The sequence below is a fragment of the Colias croceus genome, chromosome 9 (genome assembly GCF_905220415.1).
Source record: "Colias croceus chromosome 9, ilColCroc2.1".
Lineage (NCBI taxonomy): Eukaryota > Metazoa > Arthropoda > Insecta > Lepidoptera > Pieridae > Colias > Colias croceus.
Genome location: NC_059545.1, coordinates 10,690,818 through 10,710,390, shown reverse-complemented (window position 1 = coordinate 10,710,390; position 19,573 = coordinate 10,690,818). Strand labels below are relative to the sequence as shown.

Sequence of the window (19,573 nt, the reverse complement as noted above, 5' to 3'; positions counted from 1 at the left end):
GTCATGTTTTTGAACATAGAGTAATATAATATCAGTTTTTAAACAAATACGTGCATGTGCACTTAATTTCAATCGGGTTGAATAAAAAGCCTCTAGTTTATCTTTTTATTTATATAAGAGCAAAAATGTCTGAAGATATTGAATTACATTCTTATGGTCAAAAAGTAGAGAGCGACTCGGAAGAATATTATGAAATTGATCAAGCAAAGCTTGAAACTGCAGTTTCGTATAAAAACAAGCTTAGTCCTGGAACAGAAATTAATTTCTTTACTCATCATGATGCCAATGTCTTTAAAAATAAATCTAGAACAAAAAAGAAAAGGAATAAGAAGAAAGAGAGTCAAAGCAGAAGTGTAATGGATATAATAAATTCTAGAATAGAGTTAGGTGAACCACCTATTTTAAAAAATGTTATAAACATTGAGAAGAATGAGCAAATTCCCAGTTTTTTAGAAAGAAATATTAGTTTTGAAAAAATATTTCAAGTCAACAAACCTCGTGCAAATAAAGAGTAAGGAAATTGTAGTAATTTTTTTACTCTTTTGTTAGTACACTAGCTGCGCCCCGCGGTTTCACCCGCGTGGCTCCGCTCCTGTTGATCTTAGCGTGATGATATAATATAAATATAGCCTATAGCGTGCGTCGATAAATGGGCAATCTAACAACGAAAGAATTTTTCAGATCGGACCAGTAGTTCCGAGATTAGCGCGTTCAAACAAACAAACTCTTCAGCTTTATAATATAGAGTAGTACTAGATTAGTACCATAATGTGGCACGATTTGTACTTTAGTGGAATATTATAATATCGATAATGTTACAATTTTTAATTTTTTCTTAGTTAACTATTTATTTATTTATTTATTTATTATACTTTATTGCATTGAAAATACATAAATACATATAACAAAGACAAGACTACAGAAACAGCAAAGGGCGGCCTTATCGCTAGGTAGCGATCTCTACCAGGCAACCCAACTAGTATAACAAGTAAATTTCCCATTTTAAATATGTATAAAACAAGCGGGAAAATAACTTCACATTCGCTCCTTCGCAAAGAAGCTTCATGATCAGTTTTCTGAGGCTCGCCGAGCTGTTTCATTTTTGTATCAAATCCATAATTGAGTTCGTCATAAAGGGCCCTTTTAAAGTTTATATTATGCTCTCACCCTAACTCACGTACCTAGGAGGTCACAAAGAATTATAACGTAATTTATTAATATACCTACTTAATTTCTTGCTTTTAGACTGGACCACTTGAAACGAGTGAAATTAAATCCGAATTTTCCTAATATTGAAAAAGGTTTAAACGAGCCTCATATCCCAGTACAGATTCAATATGTGGAACCCCACATGTTCAAAAGTTTTGTTTTTGATAGCTACAGAGATGATGCAAATAAAACAGCTAAGTTTTTGGATATATCTTTAAAAAATATTTATTTTACACATCATTACGAATTTTCATTGGAAAAAATACTTACGATACAGTTACAAGAATATTATAAGAAATATACCGAAATTCAGGATTCTATGGGAAAAGTAACCCGGTCTATCGAGGTGAATAGAAAAACGAGGGAAAACCTACTTGAAAAATTCATTTCTATCACGCCAAGTAAGAAAAATGAGGTAAGGTTTGATTCAACGATAAGAAAATATACGGAAGCATTACTAAAAAATAAGGATCAATATTTATGTATTTTAAAAGAAAAGAGAGAACTTGCTAATATAATAGCATCAATATGGACGGATATAAGCAATGTAAGACACAAAATTGGTACTGCTGAAACATCTATAGAAGTAGAAGTTATAAATTCATCGTGGACCGATGATGATTTTTCAAAGGAATGGAATAGTATCTTCGAAATTGAATATTCGGATATGCTTCTTAAATATGAATTTGAATATGTTTCTAAATATTTAGAATACAAAGAAGTTAAGAAGAATAACGACGAAGCTAAACGTAATATTCCAAAACCAAAACTAAATATAAATGCAGAGGATATAAAGAATGAAGTCACTCAAGTGGTTGATTTTGTTTTAAATCGAAATGAAACTGATATTAAAGTAGGACATAACAGAAAACTTTCAAAAGCAATTTCACGAAATAAATATGATAGCTACAATAAAACTATTTATTTTAAAATATATGTAGATGATGTATTTGTGTGTGAATCAGAACGTGTTGATGTTGAAAACTTAACGAAAATAGATTACAATGATTTTCTTACACTGCAAATTCTTGAAAATAACAATGTTATTTCTATTATACTATGTGAAAACGATTCAGATTTGTTATATTATAGTATTAATATTAATGAAATTCGTAGGTCGTCTATAAGCACAGAATTTAATGAAAGGACTTTTATTTGTGATCAAATAATTAAGACAACTATGGATAGCGTAGGCAGTGGTTTAAGTATTAAAGACATTGCGAGTTTTTATAAAATTAAGCTTAAAAGTAGCAACTTATTCAAAGGTAAGTTGTACACAAAATGCAACGTTGTATTAAAAATCGGTTGGAATGATAAACTGAGCGAAAATCAAAAGGAAACAATAAAGACTTTTATTAACATAGAACGACAAATAAAACGCATGATGCATAAAAGTGATGGTCGTAATTTAAGTACGTTGCTAGAAATCATTAATAATATTTATGATTATGATATTGAAGATCAAAGTATAATAGATTCTTTAAAAGATATGTGCAAAAATGTAACTAAACATGACGATACGTCGTTCGTCGATGAAAGCGCTGATAATGTTCGTTTCAAATTATTGAGTTTAAGAAATAACGGAGGGTTTGCAGGTGTAACAAATAAGTCTATACCACTCTTTCAAACTCAAATTACTACGGAGCAGCTAAACTTCTTGCAAAAAAGCGAAGAAAAAGATTTTGATGTAGAATATTTTGAGAGTAAACGGGTTGATATGGATCCCATAGATTTGCAGAGGTATATGGGAATGCGATTCGTTGATAAGTTAAATAAAAAAATTACTACAGAATTGAATGAACGATTGTTGAGGAAAACACACAAAGATGTTGTTATGGATTTCAAGGATTTAAGCCTGAGGTGATCATTTTTTTTTAAGATTTATTTATCGCAGTGAAATGGTTGAGCCTTACGAGATTGTTATTTCAGAAGTATATTTGCAAATAAACAAAGTATCAACCTAGATCAATCTTCAAGTGTGAAGAGAAAACAATTGATAGAAGAAGGTATAGCGAATGAACAAGAAATACACATCACTGTATTACGAGCATTGAATTTGTTCGATCGTAGAGTTGAAGAGGAAAGTGACACTGAATATGAGGATATTGCTGGTGAGCTGTATTTATAGGCTCCAGAACCAAAAATTAAGAAATTTTAAATTGAATTTTAAGTCGCCCTTTTCTTATGAAATTAAAATACATCGAAAACAGTAGATTTATTCAAAATGCATGTAAAAGTTAATAAACGCATGCTTCCAGGGTATCGAATGCGTCGGCTAAGACCATTTATTAGAATAAGCTACCACGGCGAGACCGTTCAGAGTCCCTTGTCAGTCGGGAGTCATCCCACGTGGAATTACACGGCGAAAATAAAAACTAAGTGAGTAAAAACCAAATCTAATCTAGAATTTTAATAATTCTAAAATGAATGTTTGAGGGTAGGTAGATAGATATTTTAACTATGTAGGACTTTTTCTGAAAATTTAAAGCTGAACAAATAATTTTATTTTCATATTTGACACAGAATAAATTTTTAGATTGGATCCTTTGTCATCTTTACATATCAACATTTATGACGAACATAAAGTGAATATAACGCAAGATTCGGATGCCTCGAGTCAATCTTATCGGTATAGATGTTACAATAAATGGCTGGGAACCGTTGCAATTCCAATGAACACAGTTATTAATATGGGCACTGTAAGTTATTTATTTCGATGTACAATTTCAATATTATTAAATGAAAATTTTAAGGTGTCGCAAATTCTAACTTATTTTCAGCTTTACGGAACATTTAAAGTTACAACGCCGCCATTTCTTTTCGGCTACGAAACAAACACAGCGGAGTCGACTTCAATCATACCAGAAATAATGCGATTAATGAGAAAGGACACTGCTTTCATTACTTTACGTGTAACTACAAGTTTATCACGTTTAGGAGGATGTGTATTTTACAATCAGCCAACGGAAACCGATGATCCCATTATTCAGCATTTGAATAGTTTCATAACGGATTATTTGGTTGATTTCCCGGCGAGAAATATAACGTTGACGTTCATAGATAGTACAGGAACGAACAAACCCGTTACTGAATTTATACAGTCTTTACCCTTGCCTGATATATTTGTAAAGAATGCAAAAAGAGCAGAATCCGCGTCGAAAAGTTCAAAAAGCTCTTCTTCCGGTCGTAAAAAGAGTACAGATAAAACAAATGTAAGAGATGAAAGCGTTTTTGAAATAGAAAAACCAGATGTTTCTATTTCACAAATGATCGACGTAGCGGTGCGTTATGTGTCTTTGATACCAACGTATGAATTGGTCGAACCTCATGCTGTGACGTTGAAGGGGATTGTAAGTAAACACTCTTACTTAAACGACCTTTATATTGTTTGAAGTATGGTACCTACATTATTCAAACCACTGGAATTTTATTTCGAGATATGTTTCAAGTTTGAATTTTGTAAATTCACTACAATATGCATGCGAAATAAATAATATTTCGAAATCTTTACATCATTCCTATTCTTTGATTTATATCTGATTATTTTCAGGAATTATTAAAAGTTCAATACGGGTCGCCTCTTGATCACACTTTATTACTAGCCAGTTATTTTGTGCATTTAGGCATCAAATGCTGGGTTGTTGTAGGACATGGTTTACCTAGAGGTTTAAGCAGTTATGTTCTGGTCAAATACCAAAGCAACAGAATTATGACGGTTAATGATGCAGGGAACAAAGGATTCTTTAGCAAGGAAGATAATGATAAGGTGGTCGTATTTGATGCTGTTAGTGGCGAGAAGCATGATGTTAGAGATGTAGGATGTCCATTGAAAACTGTAAGCTACGTGTTTAATGGAGAAAATGTAAGTATTTTTTTTATATGGAAACGTTACGTTTTGTTGTTTATAATAATAAGCAAATACGTTACCAGCTATACGGTGCACCAAAAATTGTTTGTTTGTTTTGATAAAATAAAATCTATTGCTGTACGATTAGGGTTGCTTTTTCCTTATAAGCAAAAGCTAACCAATATACCGCTTTCGGTGTTCAAAGACCTCTCGCTCGGACCACATTCAGTTGTAGCCTAAGAGCAATTAACCTATAGAGTTCTTATATTAAGACAGAACAAAATACATATTTTCTAATCTACTTACTCTTAGTCAATAACAGCATAAGCCAGATTGAGATAGCGATAGAGTATCTGCACTGTCTTCAAACGTAGCGCGCCGGCAGTCAGTTTGTTTTCCAACCAGCTGGTGGGCTCAGTGCGTCAAGTGTTTTTAACGAAATATTTAGAAAATATAAAGTGTACAGTGTTTCTTTTTATTTGTCAGTGTGCTAAAATAACTATTGTATGTTTAGCAACCGGCTATCACTAGTCGAATGGGAGTTTTGGATAAAAACAATGTAAAAATATCTTTCCATCGGTAAGTGATTTTCAGCAAATTGATAAATATTTATGTTTTAAACCTATTTGAAGGTTTTATCAAGCGCTTTTTTGTAATTTTATGTTGTAACTGTAACATTTACCCACTTTATGGGGTTGTGGAATATAAAATAATGAAATAATTTTTAAAAAACGTCACAATAATATCACGTTTGGCATTTTGTTTACCACCGTAGTGTTGTAACACATCTAGCGTATATTATCGATTTATGACAAAAAATCTATTTCATATTAACGTTGATTTATTTATTTTGTTTCATAAATCAGATTTATATGTAGTTGTTGTTGCAAATAATAGATGTAAATTTTTTACCGCAGGAAAATAAAACATACCACGTGGTTGTTTTATTTGCACTATGTGTTTTAGTTTTCGTTTGTTGTTTATTAATTTCTCTTTCAGATTATTAATAAATTCATTTTGTTTTAGATTTCCAGAGCTAAATAAAAAATGGGTATAAAACGTGAGACATGAGTTGATTGGACGCCGCCACAATTTGCAATATTGTGTTCACTGCATTTCGAGCCTACTTGTTATCAAGATGGATACTCTAGAAGAATTGTGCAATCTTACGCTTACGTTTTTTTTTTGTTCCTGTAGATAATAAATACATTTGATTAAAGAGAGTGAATTTTTATTTTGAAATTTTTTACACATAAGTTACCTACTTTAAATGTGTAACTATGTGAAAATTAAACGGTTGATTAAATGACAGTTCTCATAGATGAGAAACTACTATTGAAATACATACTTAATATACATGCGTTTTCAAAGAAAAACCCGCATAGTTCCCATTCCTGTTGGATTTACGGGATCAAAAGTAATTTTTCCAAATTTCATTTTAATCGGTTTAGTAGTATTCGCGTGAAAGAGTAACAAACATCCATCCTCACAAACTTTCGATTTATTAGTAGGATGTTAGGAAAATGTTTTCATTAAGACTGTCCTTTTATTAACTTGTTAAAATGCTGCATGATTCCTTCATGCTGACTGTGCCTTTCTCCTCACTCCTTTAACTTTATCATCATTTCCTTCTTTATTTTAAATTACATTTCAAGTTTTAAAATTTCTTTTATAATGTACTAACTTTCCGCCCGCGTTTTTAAAGAAAATCCTGCACAGTTCCCGTTCACGTGGGATTTCCGGGATAAAACCTAACCTATGTGTGTATGTACAAAATTTCATTGTAATCGGTTCCGCAGTGAAAGAGTAACATCCCTTCTCACATAATTTCGCATTTATTATATACGTAGGATTAAACAAATAATGTATTCAACTGAAATTAATTATAAGTTTTGTTTTTTTATTATTTATTATTTCACGAAACCGTAAATGCAAAATACATTCACGATTTTATCGATTGAAGCACATACCATCACTATCACCTTCTATCTATCTAAATACGTACCTATAGTAAAAATGGTGCCATGACTATGTTGAAACGTAGCTTGTTGTCTATAGCTGTCTCATTCTTTCATACGACGTTTTCTTTAGATAGAGAGAAACAAATATATGTAAATTGTATACGCTCGATACAAGTACTCTATAGGTTAATTGCTCTTAGGTTGTAGCACAGATCTAGAGTTGTAGCGCGCTTGCTATCTTTGTCGCACGTATGACATGTCATGTTTTTATACTCTGTCCACTATAAGAATTGCTTTTTGACAGCTCGACGGTTTATAGCTTTAGTGATGTTCAAAAGATTCTCGATTGTGATATCATTCCGATTATGAATTTTTAACATAATCATTAATCGAATAAATAAATTAAATTAATTAAATTATTACGTAAATGTAATAATAAGTATATATTATAAAGATACATTTTATGTTGCATTTTTGTTTTGTTTATATGTTATTTTATATATCATTTATTAATATAAATACATATATTTTAATTGCTAAAATCTCCAAACGGTTTGACATTATATTACCTATATGTATACTGGTAACATCAACCGACCATCCACCGGCCACAATTTTGACGTCATCCGTCACTCGCAGCAAAACGCCCGTGCCAGTCACACGCATTTATGTTCGCTGAGTGTTCTCTCGCATTTGTTAGTCGCCTTGAGTTGAGTAGTTTTATTCCTCGGTGCATCTTTTGTGAGTGTTTAGATCCATTGATCTTGAAAATGCCGAAAGGACAAGTTTTGAAAGGACAATCCAGACAGTTAGTGCTAAAACTTTGGCTGTTTTCCAATTACAGAGCATAATGCGACTCAGTGGCGCACAATGCCGAATTATGCTGATGCTTAATTGGAACGTGAAACGCAACAGCAGGTTGCGCTAAGTTCAGTGTTGAAAAAAAAATATTCATAGAGTTAGCAACAACCTCATTAATGTGTAAATAAAGTGGTATACATAATAATTGGTTGAAAACTATTTACGGTTATTTTAAGTAATTTGGATTTTGATTATTTCATTAACATTTTTTTCAATGTTTTTACCTTCATCCATACTTATATTTATTTTTTTAACACAATTTGAATTAACTTTGATTATATCGAAAAAACTACAATGAAACGAAAGCTTTAAATTTTTTTCCAACAATTAATGATAAATCGATTGCACGCATCAATTCACGCGCATTAATTTTAAGAGTGCTCGATTGTGCGAAGCGTTGCTGTAGTTGGAACACTCAACGTTAAGCATTATGCCGCATAATGCGCTCTAGTGCTGTAATTGGAAAACGGGGTTTGTGATTTCTTTGAGAAAGAAAATCAAAATGGCGGTCCTCTCATACCTTTCTCGCAAGTGCGAAACCGTGTTTCGGTTGCATTGGGTATCAGTCTACCAACTGTGACTAAAATTACGAATGATGCCTACGGTAGGAGCGGCTTGGAAAGAAACAAACCTTCTACACCAAAAAGAAAGCGTCGGCCTCGTAAGGTGACAGGTGTTGATGATTTTGACGCTGATGCCATTCGTCGTCATGTATATGACTACTATTTAAAAAAAGAAATTCCAACTTTAAGAAAACTTATTGTTTCCTTGCAAAGAAGTGGTTTATTTCATGGTCAAAAATCTTCATTGGCCAAAGTTTTAAAAACAATTGGCTTTTCATTTAAAAAATCTGATAAAAGAAAAGTGTTAATGGAACGAACTGATGTTGCTTTGTCACGATGTGACTTTTTAAGAAAGGCAAAAAGAATACAAGATTGGACAAATATTGTTTTTACAGATGAAACATGGCTCAACGCTAACCACACAATATCCCGTTCCTGGACTGACGGTACTGCTGCATCAACCTCCGCAGTACCAATGGGAAAAGGTGAACGCCTCATCATATGTCACGCTGGTACGGCAAAAGGTTTTGTACGAAATGCACTGCTGGCATTCAAATCTAAGAAATCAGGCGATTACCACGAAGAAATGAATGCAGAGGTCTATGAAGAGTGGTTCAAAAACATGCTCCTATCATTGGAAGAACCATCTACAATTTTAATTGATAACGCACCTTACCACTCTCGCCAAATTGATAAAATGCCAACACAAGCTAATAAAAAACATGAAATTATTAATTGGCTTCGCGATAATGGAGAAAATGTGGACGATTCTATGTTAAAAATAGAATTATTACAAATATTAAAAACAAAAAAAAAACCTAAACGCTATGTAATAGATGAAATGGCAGCAGAATATGGCCATATCGTCCTTAGAATTCCTCCTTATCACTGCCAATACAACGCTATAGAGCTCATCTGGGCTCAAGTAAAAGGGCATGCTGCGAGAAGCAATACGAGCCCGCCATTCACAGCGAATAAAATGTTGGCATTACTAAAAGACGCTTGCACCCACGTGACGGCCGAGAACTGGGCAAGAGTGGTGGAGAGAACTAAACGTATCATATTATCTGATTGGGACCGTGATATTGCATTCGACAATATATGCACACAAGACCTTATCCTACATATTACTGAAGACTCCTCATCGGACGAATCCAGTGAAGATTGTAATTCTGACGACTTAGGCTAATAAAATAGATTAAACTACTCTCGTTGTTTTATTTGTTTTTCAAACTAAAAAAAAAGTAAAACTTTATATTATATTAATATTTTATTTGGTTTCTATCTTACAATTTGGTTGTTTTTATGTTTAAATAACATTAACTTAGTAGAAGAATTTTTTATCGGATATATTCACATTTCGATTATTTATAATCTGTGGCACAATAATATTGAATCGTTCTGTGAAGCACATCTCTAAGTGGGCGGTACCTGTCCATAAAGAACAGTATTTTATTGTATGACATTTTTACATAATAAATACAAAATTTCATAGTTGTGAGCTGTCAAAAAGCAAATAATATAATGGACAGAGTATAGATAATGTTTTTCTTTTCAGATATGGGTGAATGTGCAATCCACACAGGATTGTGAAAGCTTGTCGTTTGATTTTACAAAATCATTGAACTGGCAATCAGTAAGTTTACGTAAATATTAATAACTAATAGAATGTTTAGGTTTAAAAAGAAAGACGATCGCGACATAAAAGTTTGTCGGTAAGCCAATTAATGTCGAATTAACACCATATAGAGAAAAATATTAAAAAGAAAATAAATTTAATAACTGCCACTAAGTGACGTTCATTTTAGGTTTTCGATAGTGCTGTGTTTGTGATGGAACAACCCCCTATCACTACTAACATCTACAGTTTACCAGGAGATGTGGAAAATTTGAGAAATAATTTGGAAGCTAAAATTAAAACTAAAGTACAAAAATGGCGGTGGAATATTAGGACTATATGGAATAGGTGAGAGATTTTTTTGCAATTTAATATGTATTAACTACATTATTTTCGTTAATGTCTATGGTTTCATTCGAGACTTTTCTATTAATAATAACTAATAAGAAATAGTTTCTTACAATTACATTTTTAAATCGTTTTAGATACTTGAGTAATTTATTACGGGAATGTTTACCGTATTGGGAGTATTGGAGTTTTAATCCAGATTCTGAAAAGCCTACATTAGGGCATAGACTGAAACAATTGATGGTGACATATAAGGTATCGTAATTCGTAAGGTTTTTTCCGCTCACAGCATTGTTTTATGTAGAACGATATAAAATACATATAAATTTTGCTTGCTAAACATTGCTTTGTGTAAATATTTCTAGCACATACTGCATGGATGAATGTTACAAGGAATGAATTGTTTCAGATATTTGGTTTTCCGTTAAACATGCAATATCTTAACGCCAAATCTGTGGTATCCAGAGTAAAATCTACGATGGTTCACATGAGCGACGACCCTAAGGTAGAGTTCGGTTTGGCGGTCGAAGTGTATGCTTACCCTAATAACGTTTTAAGTGTTTGGGTGTTTATTGCGAGTATGACTAGAATATAGTTTCAAAATAAATTGTCTTTTATTTAAGACCATAACGTAAGGGAATTAACAAAAACGCTTATCAGAAGAGCAATATAAAATTTATTATTAAACTCATCGGGAATCTTAAACGAATTAATTTAATTTAAATAAAAAATAGAGATTGTATGTCTTTTCGTTTTAATGCTAACAAAATAAAATTAACATTTATTTCATTGCTGTATAAAAATATACGTAAAGTAGAAAAAAAGAGATGTTACAATTACGTGTTTCGACTCGCTCGCATAATACCAACTGTCATACCATAGACAACATGCAGTACCGCCTTAGACTATACCCAAGAAATAAAAAAAAAAAATTAGTTCAATGATCTAAGAATGTGTCATTAATTATTATCAATTCATTAAAATTAACGATTACTATTGAATGACGTAGAGAAAGGTTGATTATCATATTTTATTTCGAATAATAATTCAAAACACATTCATCACAATTTTATTAAAACCTCAGAATATTTTACAAAAATAATTTCTATATCCAGATAGGTACAAATAGCGTTACATTACGATATAAATTAAGACCTAGCGCTTACAATAAAATGCCCATGACTGGGACAGACTCCATATGACTTAAGGTATTTCATTAAAAAGCTTATTGTTTTATTCATTAAGTGAAGATATATTTTATTATAGTCTGATAATTATTTTGAAAGTCAATCGAGCATGTCACTAGCGTTACATAATTAAAAAATATGTAGTAATTACTTTAGATATAAGTTGAGCTCAGTATAGTTGCAGCCAAATAGCTAAAATTTAAAAGCAAGATGGCGTCGACGGCATTATTTTGGCGGGAATCAATATCGCGTTGCTATGGTAACCAATGTTACAAGTTGCCCTCACCAGTCATCACAGTCGCTCAGAATCAGCCATCGCCCAAATTCTAGTTATCTGGCGCCAATTCACGCTATGAAATAGTGTTATTTTTTATAATTTTAGTGGTGAAAAACTTTTTATCGCATAATTTTTTCAGGCACTCGTTGCACAGAAGTACCACAAATAAGTGTCACTTGAGTCAATCTTTTTTTTTCATTATAATGAGCCCTAGTAATATCTGACATAGTATTTTTGTCAATAATTACTTTGTCTAATGTTTATAGGACTCTTGTTTTCAATACCATTTCCAAAAAGACCTAATACTTATTTTGTGGTTCTGCTGCACTATGAACACAATTCAAAATGTGGCTTAGTTTTGGTAGTATTAATTTTAAAAATTGTTAAGTAACCAATGGGTAATTACAATTATCATTAAATAGCACACACAACCAACATTCGTTCCTACGACCAATTCGACTAGCAGATAATTTTAAAACAAAAAACAAAATGACTGCATAAAAAGAAATATAGTTTTATAACGAAGAACGCATACGTCAATATTTGGTATTTGGTAGTCAACTTCTCGTATTTTAATTTATACGCTTATTTCGCGGAACCTCGGAATAACAATAAATCAATTCATGTAAAATTCAAGTATGTATGAAAACACTCAATCGTATCTAAAACAAAACATTAATTTTGCGTGACATAAAGCAAATCTCAATTAAAAATTAAACACACTATGGATTTCTGCCACACACCCATTGACAAGCTGTGAATTCAATCATGAACCAGATATTCTCATAAGAAATAATCTCACTTAAAATAATTAAATAACCGTTGACTAACTTCTATTTTTTAAATCGATAAGTCCAGGGCGTCGTCCACGGCACTGCAGATGTGGCGGCAGTGCTGATGATGGTCAAACGGAACCGTACGGAGGGGGTCTTGTGAAATAATAATTCGCTATATTTTACAGAACTTTGTCATTTCTAAAATAAACCTCGCAATTGCCGTTCTTTTTGTTAATCGTTTAAGCTGTATGAGGGTAGAAGGCTTTTTTATTTCGATCGATGTGTTTCCGTTACACTGAAAAATAAGTTACAGATTTAGTCAACTACCCTCAAAGCGGAATTTGTATCGACGAAAGCAAAACTGCCGCGTGTGTCAACATCAGCCAACAGGCCGTATAATGGCCAAACTGGCGCGTAAAGACCCCCAGAGTTCCATCCAGACGTTCCCTTTAGCTATCGTCTGCCTTGGTTTGTTTGGACCTCTTGAGTTGTTGGAGGTAGTGCCGCTGGATGGGCTTGTGCAGCGCGAGCTGGGCCAGCGCGTCGTCGATGGAGAACCACTGTCGCTTGCGGCCCATGAGCCGCGAGTCCTCCCACTCCGCCAGCTCTTGCGTCACGGTCATCACGTACACTTCTGTCCGGTGCTTGTGCTCTCGGTTCTGGAATTAAATGAGTTCAAAGTTAATACACAAAATACATAATGTGATATTATATTACCTGACCAAATGGAAAGGCTGTTTCCATTAAAATTATAGATTTCTGAGATATTTACTAACGGGAAAATTTATTCATCCAGATAAATATGTTAACATAGTGATTGTACGATATATGTATATTTAGTGACACAGTTTTTATTTATTTAGTTATTAAGACTTCTGCATTTCATTTTTAAAAAGAAAACAGTCATTAAAACAAACTCAATTTGCAATATTTCTAAAGTCTAAACATTGTCAGCTTAAACAAACTTGTGTTAATATAAGGGCGGCCATACACGGACCGCTTCAAGCAGTTGAGACCGACCGCTTGAAGCCGCGACCGCGCGGTGAACTATAGGCATTCATTCACCGCCGTACACGTGACGGCTCGAGCCGTCGCGACCGCTTCAAGCCGTCAACTGCATGACGAAATTCCACCGTGCCGTTGACGGCTTGCGAGCGGTCGTGAGGCATACACTGACTGCTCGAGCCGTTGACTGCGCTAGAGCCGTCGACGGCTCTTTCCCCCCCTGAAAATCAATGACTTGACTAGTCAAAAAAATCAACCGCTCGAGCGGTTGGTAGCGACGGCTCGAGCGGTCAACAACCGACGGCTCGAGCAGTTGACGCCGACCGCTCGAGCCGTCCGTGTACGTCGCTCAGCCGTTAACTGCTCGAGCGGTCCGTGTGCGGCCGCCCTAAGACGTGACTACCTGTAACTTACTATCTAAACAAATAAGAGTGGCGTGTTAATAAGTAATTAGAAAGCCAAGAAATACCTGCGATTACATACTTATATTAGAGTATTAGACTAGAGGTCCGCCCCGGCTTCACCCGTGGTACATATTTCGCAATAAAAGGTAGCCTATGTCCTTTCTCGGGTCTCGGGTATCAAAATATCTCCATACCAAATTTCATGCTAATTGGTTCAGTAGTTTATGCGTGATTGAGTAACAGACAGACAGACAGAGTTACTTTCGCATTTATAATATTAGTATGGATTATTTATCAGACAGCTAAGAGGATTTGGTCACTAGAACGATAAAGCCCAGATTATTGAGTAAAAAAATTCATTTTAACTAGGCTAAAGAAGCCTTCTTATGGATTCACTAAGGTTCTTATCATACACACGAGACGAGACGGTAAGGTAAGAACTTTAATAGATTTTTAGAAGAAATACAATAAAGTCTATTTTAAAACACGAAATTTAAAATGAACAAAATAAACTTTATCAAATTGTCGTTATGATTAATGAATCTCGGAACAAATATGAAAAATGCATAGAAAAACTTGGCCACTGGTTGTTCAATTCTGATTGTGGGTTAACTAAATATAAAGTTCAAGGACTCTGCATGTGAGTTTGCAGCTAATCACAGCTGGCGACACGAAGTCTGGTTATATGCATCGATTCATTAGGTATAAACTTTATCGTTTTTCCAATCTTTGCAGTGAAGACATTGGTCATTTCTATTTTTAAAGCCAATTTTAATATTTTATGATATTTTTCGCGATCAAGTAAGTTTATATGTATAATATTTGTGTAGGTACCCACAAATGATACTGAAATAACAGAGTATCTAAATACGTAAAAGATGTTTCAGAACACTATTGCACTTCTATATAACTCGTTGAGAAAATGAAAACGTGGATACACGAGCGTATAATATGGACACAAAAGCTAGGCATTTTTTACGTAGATACATTTTTGTTACAACTCCAACGCAGTATCAATCTTCGATCATCTATCAATTAGCGCAGTCCAATTATTCACAAATACCATAGTGCCCCTTGCACACAGCAACAAGGAAAAGCTGAGGATAATGCCATAAGCTCGTAAGCTCGAAATAGATTTCCAAGTAATATATCGAATAATCCGTGGCCAGTGACGTATATGAATTGGCGTATTCAATGATTTATCCGATCGGCGGTGCAAAAATAACTGAAACGTCTATAACAATGTTGCATACTTTTTGGTGTTTGCGACTTTCTAGTATGGATTTCTTGAGTACAAATAACAGGCATGTTAGAGAGCTTGTCTGCAAATAACAGGCATGTTTGAGAGACAGACAAGTCTTTGTAATGCCATGCCACGTTTGGTCTACAACACAGCAGTTTACTTGACAATTTTATCTCTTCTACCATTTGTATTCTAACCCTATACTCGGTTAGCTACCATTTGTTTCCTACGCACATGACATAAGTATGAGTATATTAGGATTATTAAACCGGAACCTTTCAGAGTCCTTTCTACCGCATCAATGGTTATAAAAATTTGCATAAAAGTACGCAAGTTCATAATTTCCCGATTAAAATAGTATTACTTCGACTCTTAAATCTATACACATTCTGGTGTTACTGTTAAAGTCTTTGAAATGTCGGGATAGTCAGACTCAAGTCAGTTCATTCTGAGTTACTTTTGTAATATCGCATAACCGTAGGAGAAACTTATACATCTTTCTATTGTGTTGGCAATGCTCACTGAAAGTTTGTGAAGTTGTTGGAATGTTCAGACTTTGTATAATCTCGCACAACTGCTGAACCGACCTTTTCTAGTTTCAGAGTTAATAAAGTGGAATGTCCTATGCTATTTAATATTAATAACACGAAAGTCTGCAAGAATGTATAGATGTATGTTAGTTACTCTTTCGCGCGAAAACCACCTAACGGATTTTGGTGACACTTTCAGCTTTAATGTACCAAAATTTATACTATACAAACAGATAAAACTACTGAGTGTTTTTTTAGAGGGGAACATAGCAAAATTTACTGCATATAAAAAATAAATAACTAAAAACAAGTAAGGTTTACACGAAGTATGGACACTGGACTATAAATTTAACCACAAGAATTTGATATCATAATCAAGTATCTTAATTGTAATTAGATGCCATTATTTCTATGTCACTTATCCGGCTATTACCGACTCTGTGATAAAAATAGGATCCATTCATAAAGTAGATAGTTCAGGAAAATATTCTGCGACCTTGATCCAAGGGCAAAGGTAATTGTTCAGTAATAATATGTCATTATGTGGTTGAATAAATTGAAATTTATAATTTGTGGTCTAAATTTTTTTTATATTTTATCTTCAGCTCAATATTGTTACTATTTAAAATTATTTGTTTGTTTCCGTTTTGATAAAAACAATTAAACTAAGTATATGTTATTTATTTAATACACTAGGTTATGGTAGAAAGAGTCAACCAAATATTAAAAAATTGCAAGGATTTTAAAATGATAATGACAAATCTAAGAAAAAATACAATTAAATAAATTAACTTTCTCTATTCCTTAACTTAACTGTCTCTATTCCTCTTCATCCATATTAATAGTTATTGTTTATTATGTAACATTATTTACAATTCACCCATTTTATAGTAATAGTCAAATCAGGTTTCAAAAGCAAGAAACAAGTCACATGTAACAGGTACGAGTATTCAACAATGCCAATTCTGTCGGAAACTTGGCTCAGATTAAACTTTTGAAGATGAGAGTAGTTCAATGTTCTATTGCACAACAACACATAATTATAATGTGTAAAGCTATGTATTGTTGAAAATAACTAGTTATTGTGAATAATATACAACAGTATATTATTATGGAATAATTATTTTATTTTTTAAGTAATGTTTTGTCAACATCTAACCATAGACTGTAGAAATAATTCTATAATTATAGTAACACTATGCTATGGTACAGTGGTTGACGCGTGAGCGTCGAACCGAGAGGTCCTGGGTTCATTTCCTGGTTGAGACGCAGAAAAAAAATGTCTAAGTCTGGCAGGACACAGAAGGCTGATCACCTACTTGTCCCTAAAGATAATCGATCAGTGAAACAGATGTATGCCATCTGCCCCTTACCCCACTTGGGGACATGGGACTTAACTTTTATGCTATTTGTGTGACAAAGGTATGGTTTTTATTATTATTAGTATCTGTTATAGTTTAAAAGTATAAAAATGATGTTATAAATACAAAATAGAATAAAATTCAATCCAAACAACAATTAAATATTTACAAATTTTGAACATAGGTCTGAGGAGCATAGGAACATAGATTTAGGCATCCTACTTTTAATTGTCAATGGAAAAATTTGAATGGTTTGCTTGATAATAATAATATATCTGTTCAGATGGAGAATAAATTCAATAATAATGATAAAATTATTATTTTCAATAGTGAGAGGCTTAATAAAATTTTAATTTAAATAACAGCATAGATTAATCACCACATCTCACCGCGTCTCACATAGACTATTTACAACTTCCTATATTATGAATTATGAATAAAGTTATATTAAATACGATGTTGTATTTTCTTAGTGTCCAATAACATTAAAAACTATCTCATGAGTTGCTTTTCACTAGTAAAAACATTAAATTACAAAACCATTATTATTTATATATTCTGTTACTCATATTTTGTTTATTTGACACATTTGAAAGTGAAGAGGTCAATGACATTAGACTACATTGTCTTGGTAATATTTTAATTGCTTTCGAATACAAAAGCTGCTGATTCGTGTCCTAATTTCATTTTGATTACTGTTGGTGGAACACTAAAATAATTAATAGCATGGCACAAATGAAAGCGTTCCGTCTAATGTTTACGGTCGTTGACATTCGTATATAATTTTTAGCTAATATACCACTTGGAGGTTATGTAGTTGGATATTCTTACCTCGAAAACACCAAGACATCGTCCAAGCTTGCCGATAACGCCGGCCTCCTCCAGCACTTCGCGCATCGCGGTTACTGACGGCTCCTCCTCAGGCTCGACGCCGCCGCCGGGCACAATCCAGTTGTCAGGTCGCCGCGAAGATGTCACGAGCAACACCTACGCACATTACACGTTAATACAACGCCATCGCACTCATATTTACATCAACAGAACACTATAATAACCTCCGTTTCGGCGTCGGATCGTACGCATATACAAGCAGCACGCCGCCTAAACCCCTCATCGTCGTATATCCGTATTGAATTAGGCTTCTCCTTCACCATTTCGAGTATACACGTAAACACGAACTAAATAGACGAGCACTAACGAAAAGCGGACATCAAATAGAAAGAAAATTATAAACCGAACAAAATTTTTAATGATCAACAAACGCCATAACCGAGGTTTCCTAAGATAAACGTATCCATTTTTGACTAATCTATGAGTTACACAATGTACATATAAAATGAAACTATAATAACAATAACACTACAATTAGAGCAATATTTCAGCTATAACTAGCTTTTGATCGCGTATTTCAAGCCCATGTTGTATGGTGCCTGACGTTTTCTCTCTTAGAAAATCGAAATAGGTTTTGGAAAGCAATGAATGAGTTTATCAGCTGACAGCCGGAAATCATCGAAAATTCTTGCCATAGCTGTTAAAGTCGCAGATATAGAAAATAAATATTAACCAGTGCAAACTTAGCACCCCATCTATGGAATTTTTGGTCGAAAATGACCTTGATCGTTAGGTCCCCGTTAGGTCCTTTAAGGTCCCACAATTTTTTCGTTAGGTCCCCTTTAGTTTTTTTTAAATAATTTTTTAAATTTTAGGTATAAAAAAAGTGCACTTTAGCACCTCATCCATAGAATTTTGGGTCAAAAATGACCTTAATCGATAGGTCTCCGTTAGGTCCTATAAGGTCCCACAATTTTTTCGTTAGGTCCCCTTTAGTTTTTTTTTAATAATTTTTTTTTTAAATTTTAGGTATAAAAAAGTTGCACTTTAGCACCCCATCCATAGCAAAATTGGTGAATTTTATCAAAATCGTATTCTTTACCGTTAGGTCCGTAGAGGCCCATCATTGAAATTGTTAAATTATTTATGTTATTAAAATCTATATATATAAAAGAAAGTCGTGTTAGTTACTCCACTTATAACTCAAGAACGGCTGAACCGATATAGTTGAAAATTGGCAGGGAGGTAGTTTAGAGCCAGGAGAAGGATATAGGATACTAAATACGTACCACGGGCGAAGCCGGGGCGGACCACTAGTTATAAAATAATTGAAACCTGCGCATGCGCCTTAGAGCATTAAGGCATGCGCACATCATACATAAACAGTGCGAAATTTAAATTGGTATCGTTTCATTTATTAAATAAAATCAATAAATAAATCTATACTAGTCACGTCTGGTTCGAAATAATAGAAATATTGACGAGATTGAAAATACCAACAATCGTCTGTTGTTTATGGATTTTGGTTGCTGAATGCTGGTTACCTACTATT

General features: G+C 33.5%; 2 protein-coding genes across 2 annotated transcripts; one reads left to right on the top strand and one right to left on the bottom strand.

Moving 5' to 3' along the window:
- Nucleotides 1-125: 125 nt before the first annotated feature.
- On the top strand, nt 126-11,149 carry LOC123694589 (protein CC2D2B). The gene is made up of 12 exons (XM_045640057.1): nt 126-511; nt 1,246-2,062; nt 2,141-3,069; nt 3,139-3,320; nt 3,468-3,588; nt 3,746-3,908; nt 3,990-4,559; nt 4,760-5,071; nt 10,000-10,077; nt 10,250-10,407; nt 10,545-10,662; nt 10,817-11,149. Exons 1-12 carry the CDS (start codon nt 126-128, stop codon nt 11,000-11,002), a joined length of 4,020 nt encoding a protein of 1,339 aa, XP_045496013.1. The 3' UTR covers nt 11,003-11,149.
- On the bottom strand, nt 11,066-18,679 carry LOC123694176 (diphosphoinositol polyphosphate phosphohydrolase 2). The gene is made up of 3 exons (XM_045639521.1): nt 18,246-18,679; nt 18,022-18,177; nt 11,066-13,306 (listed from the first exon to the last, which is right to left on the bottom strand). Exons 1-3 carry the CDS (start codon nt 18,342-18,344, stop codon nt 13,097-13,099), a joined length of 465 nt encoding a protein of 154 aa, XP_045495477.1. The 5' UTR covers nt 18,345-18,679; the 3' UTR covers nt 11,066-13,096.
- Between the last annotated feature and the right edge of the window lie 894 nt (nt 18,680-19,573).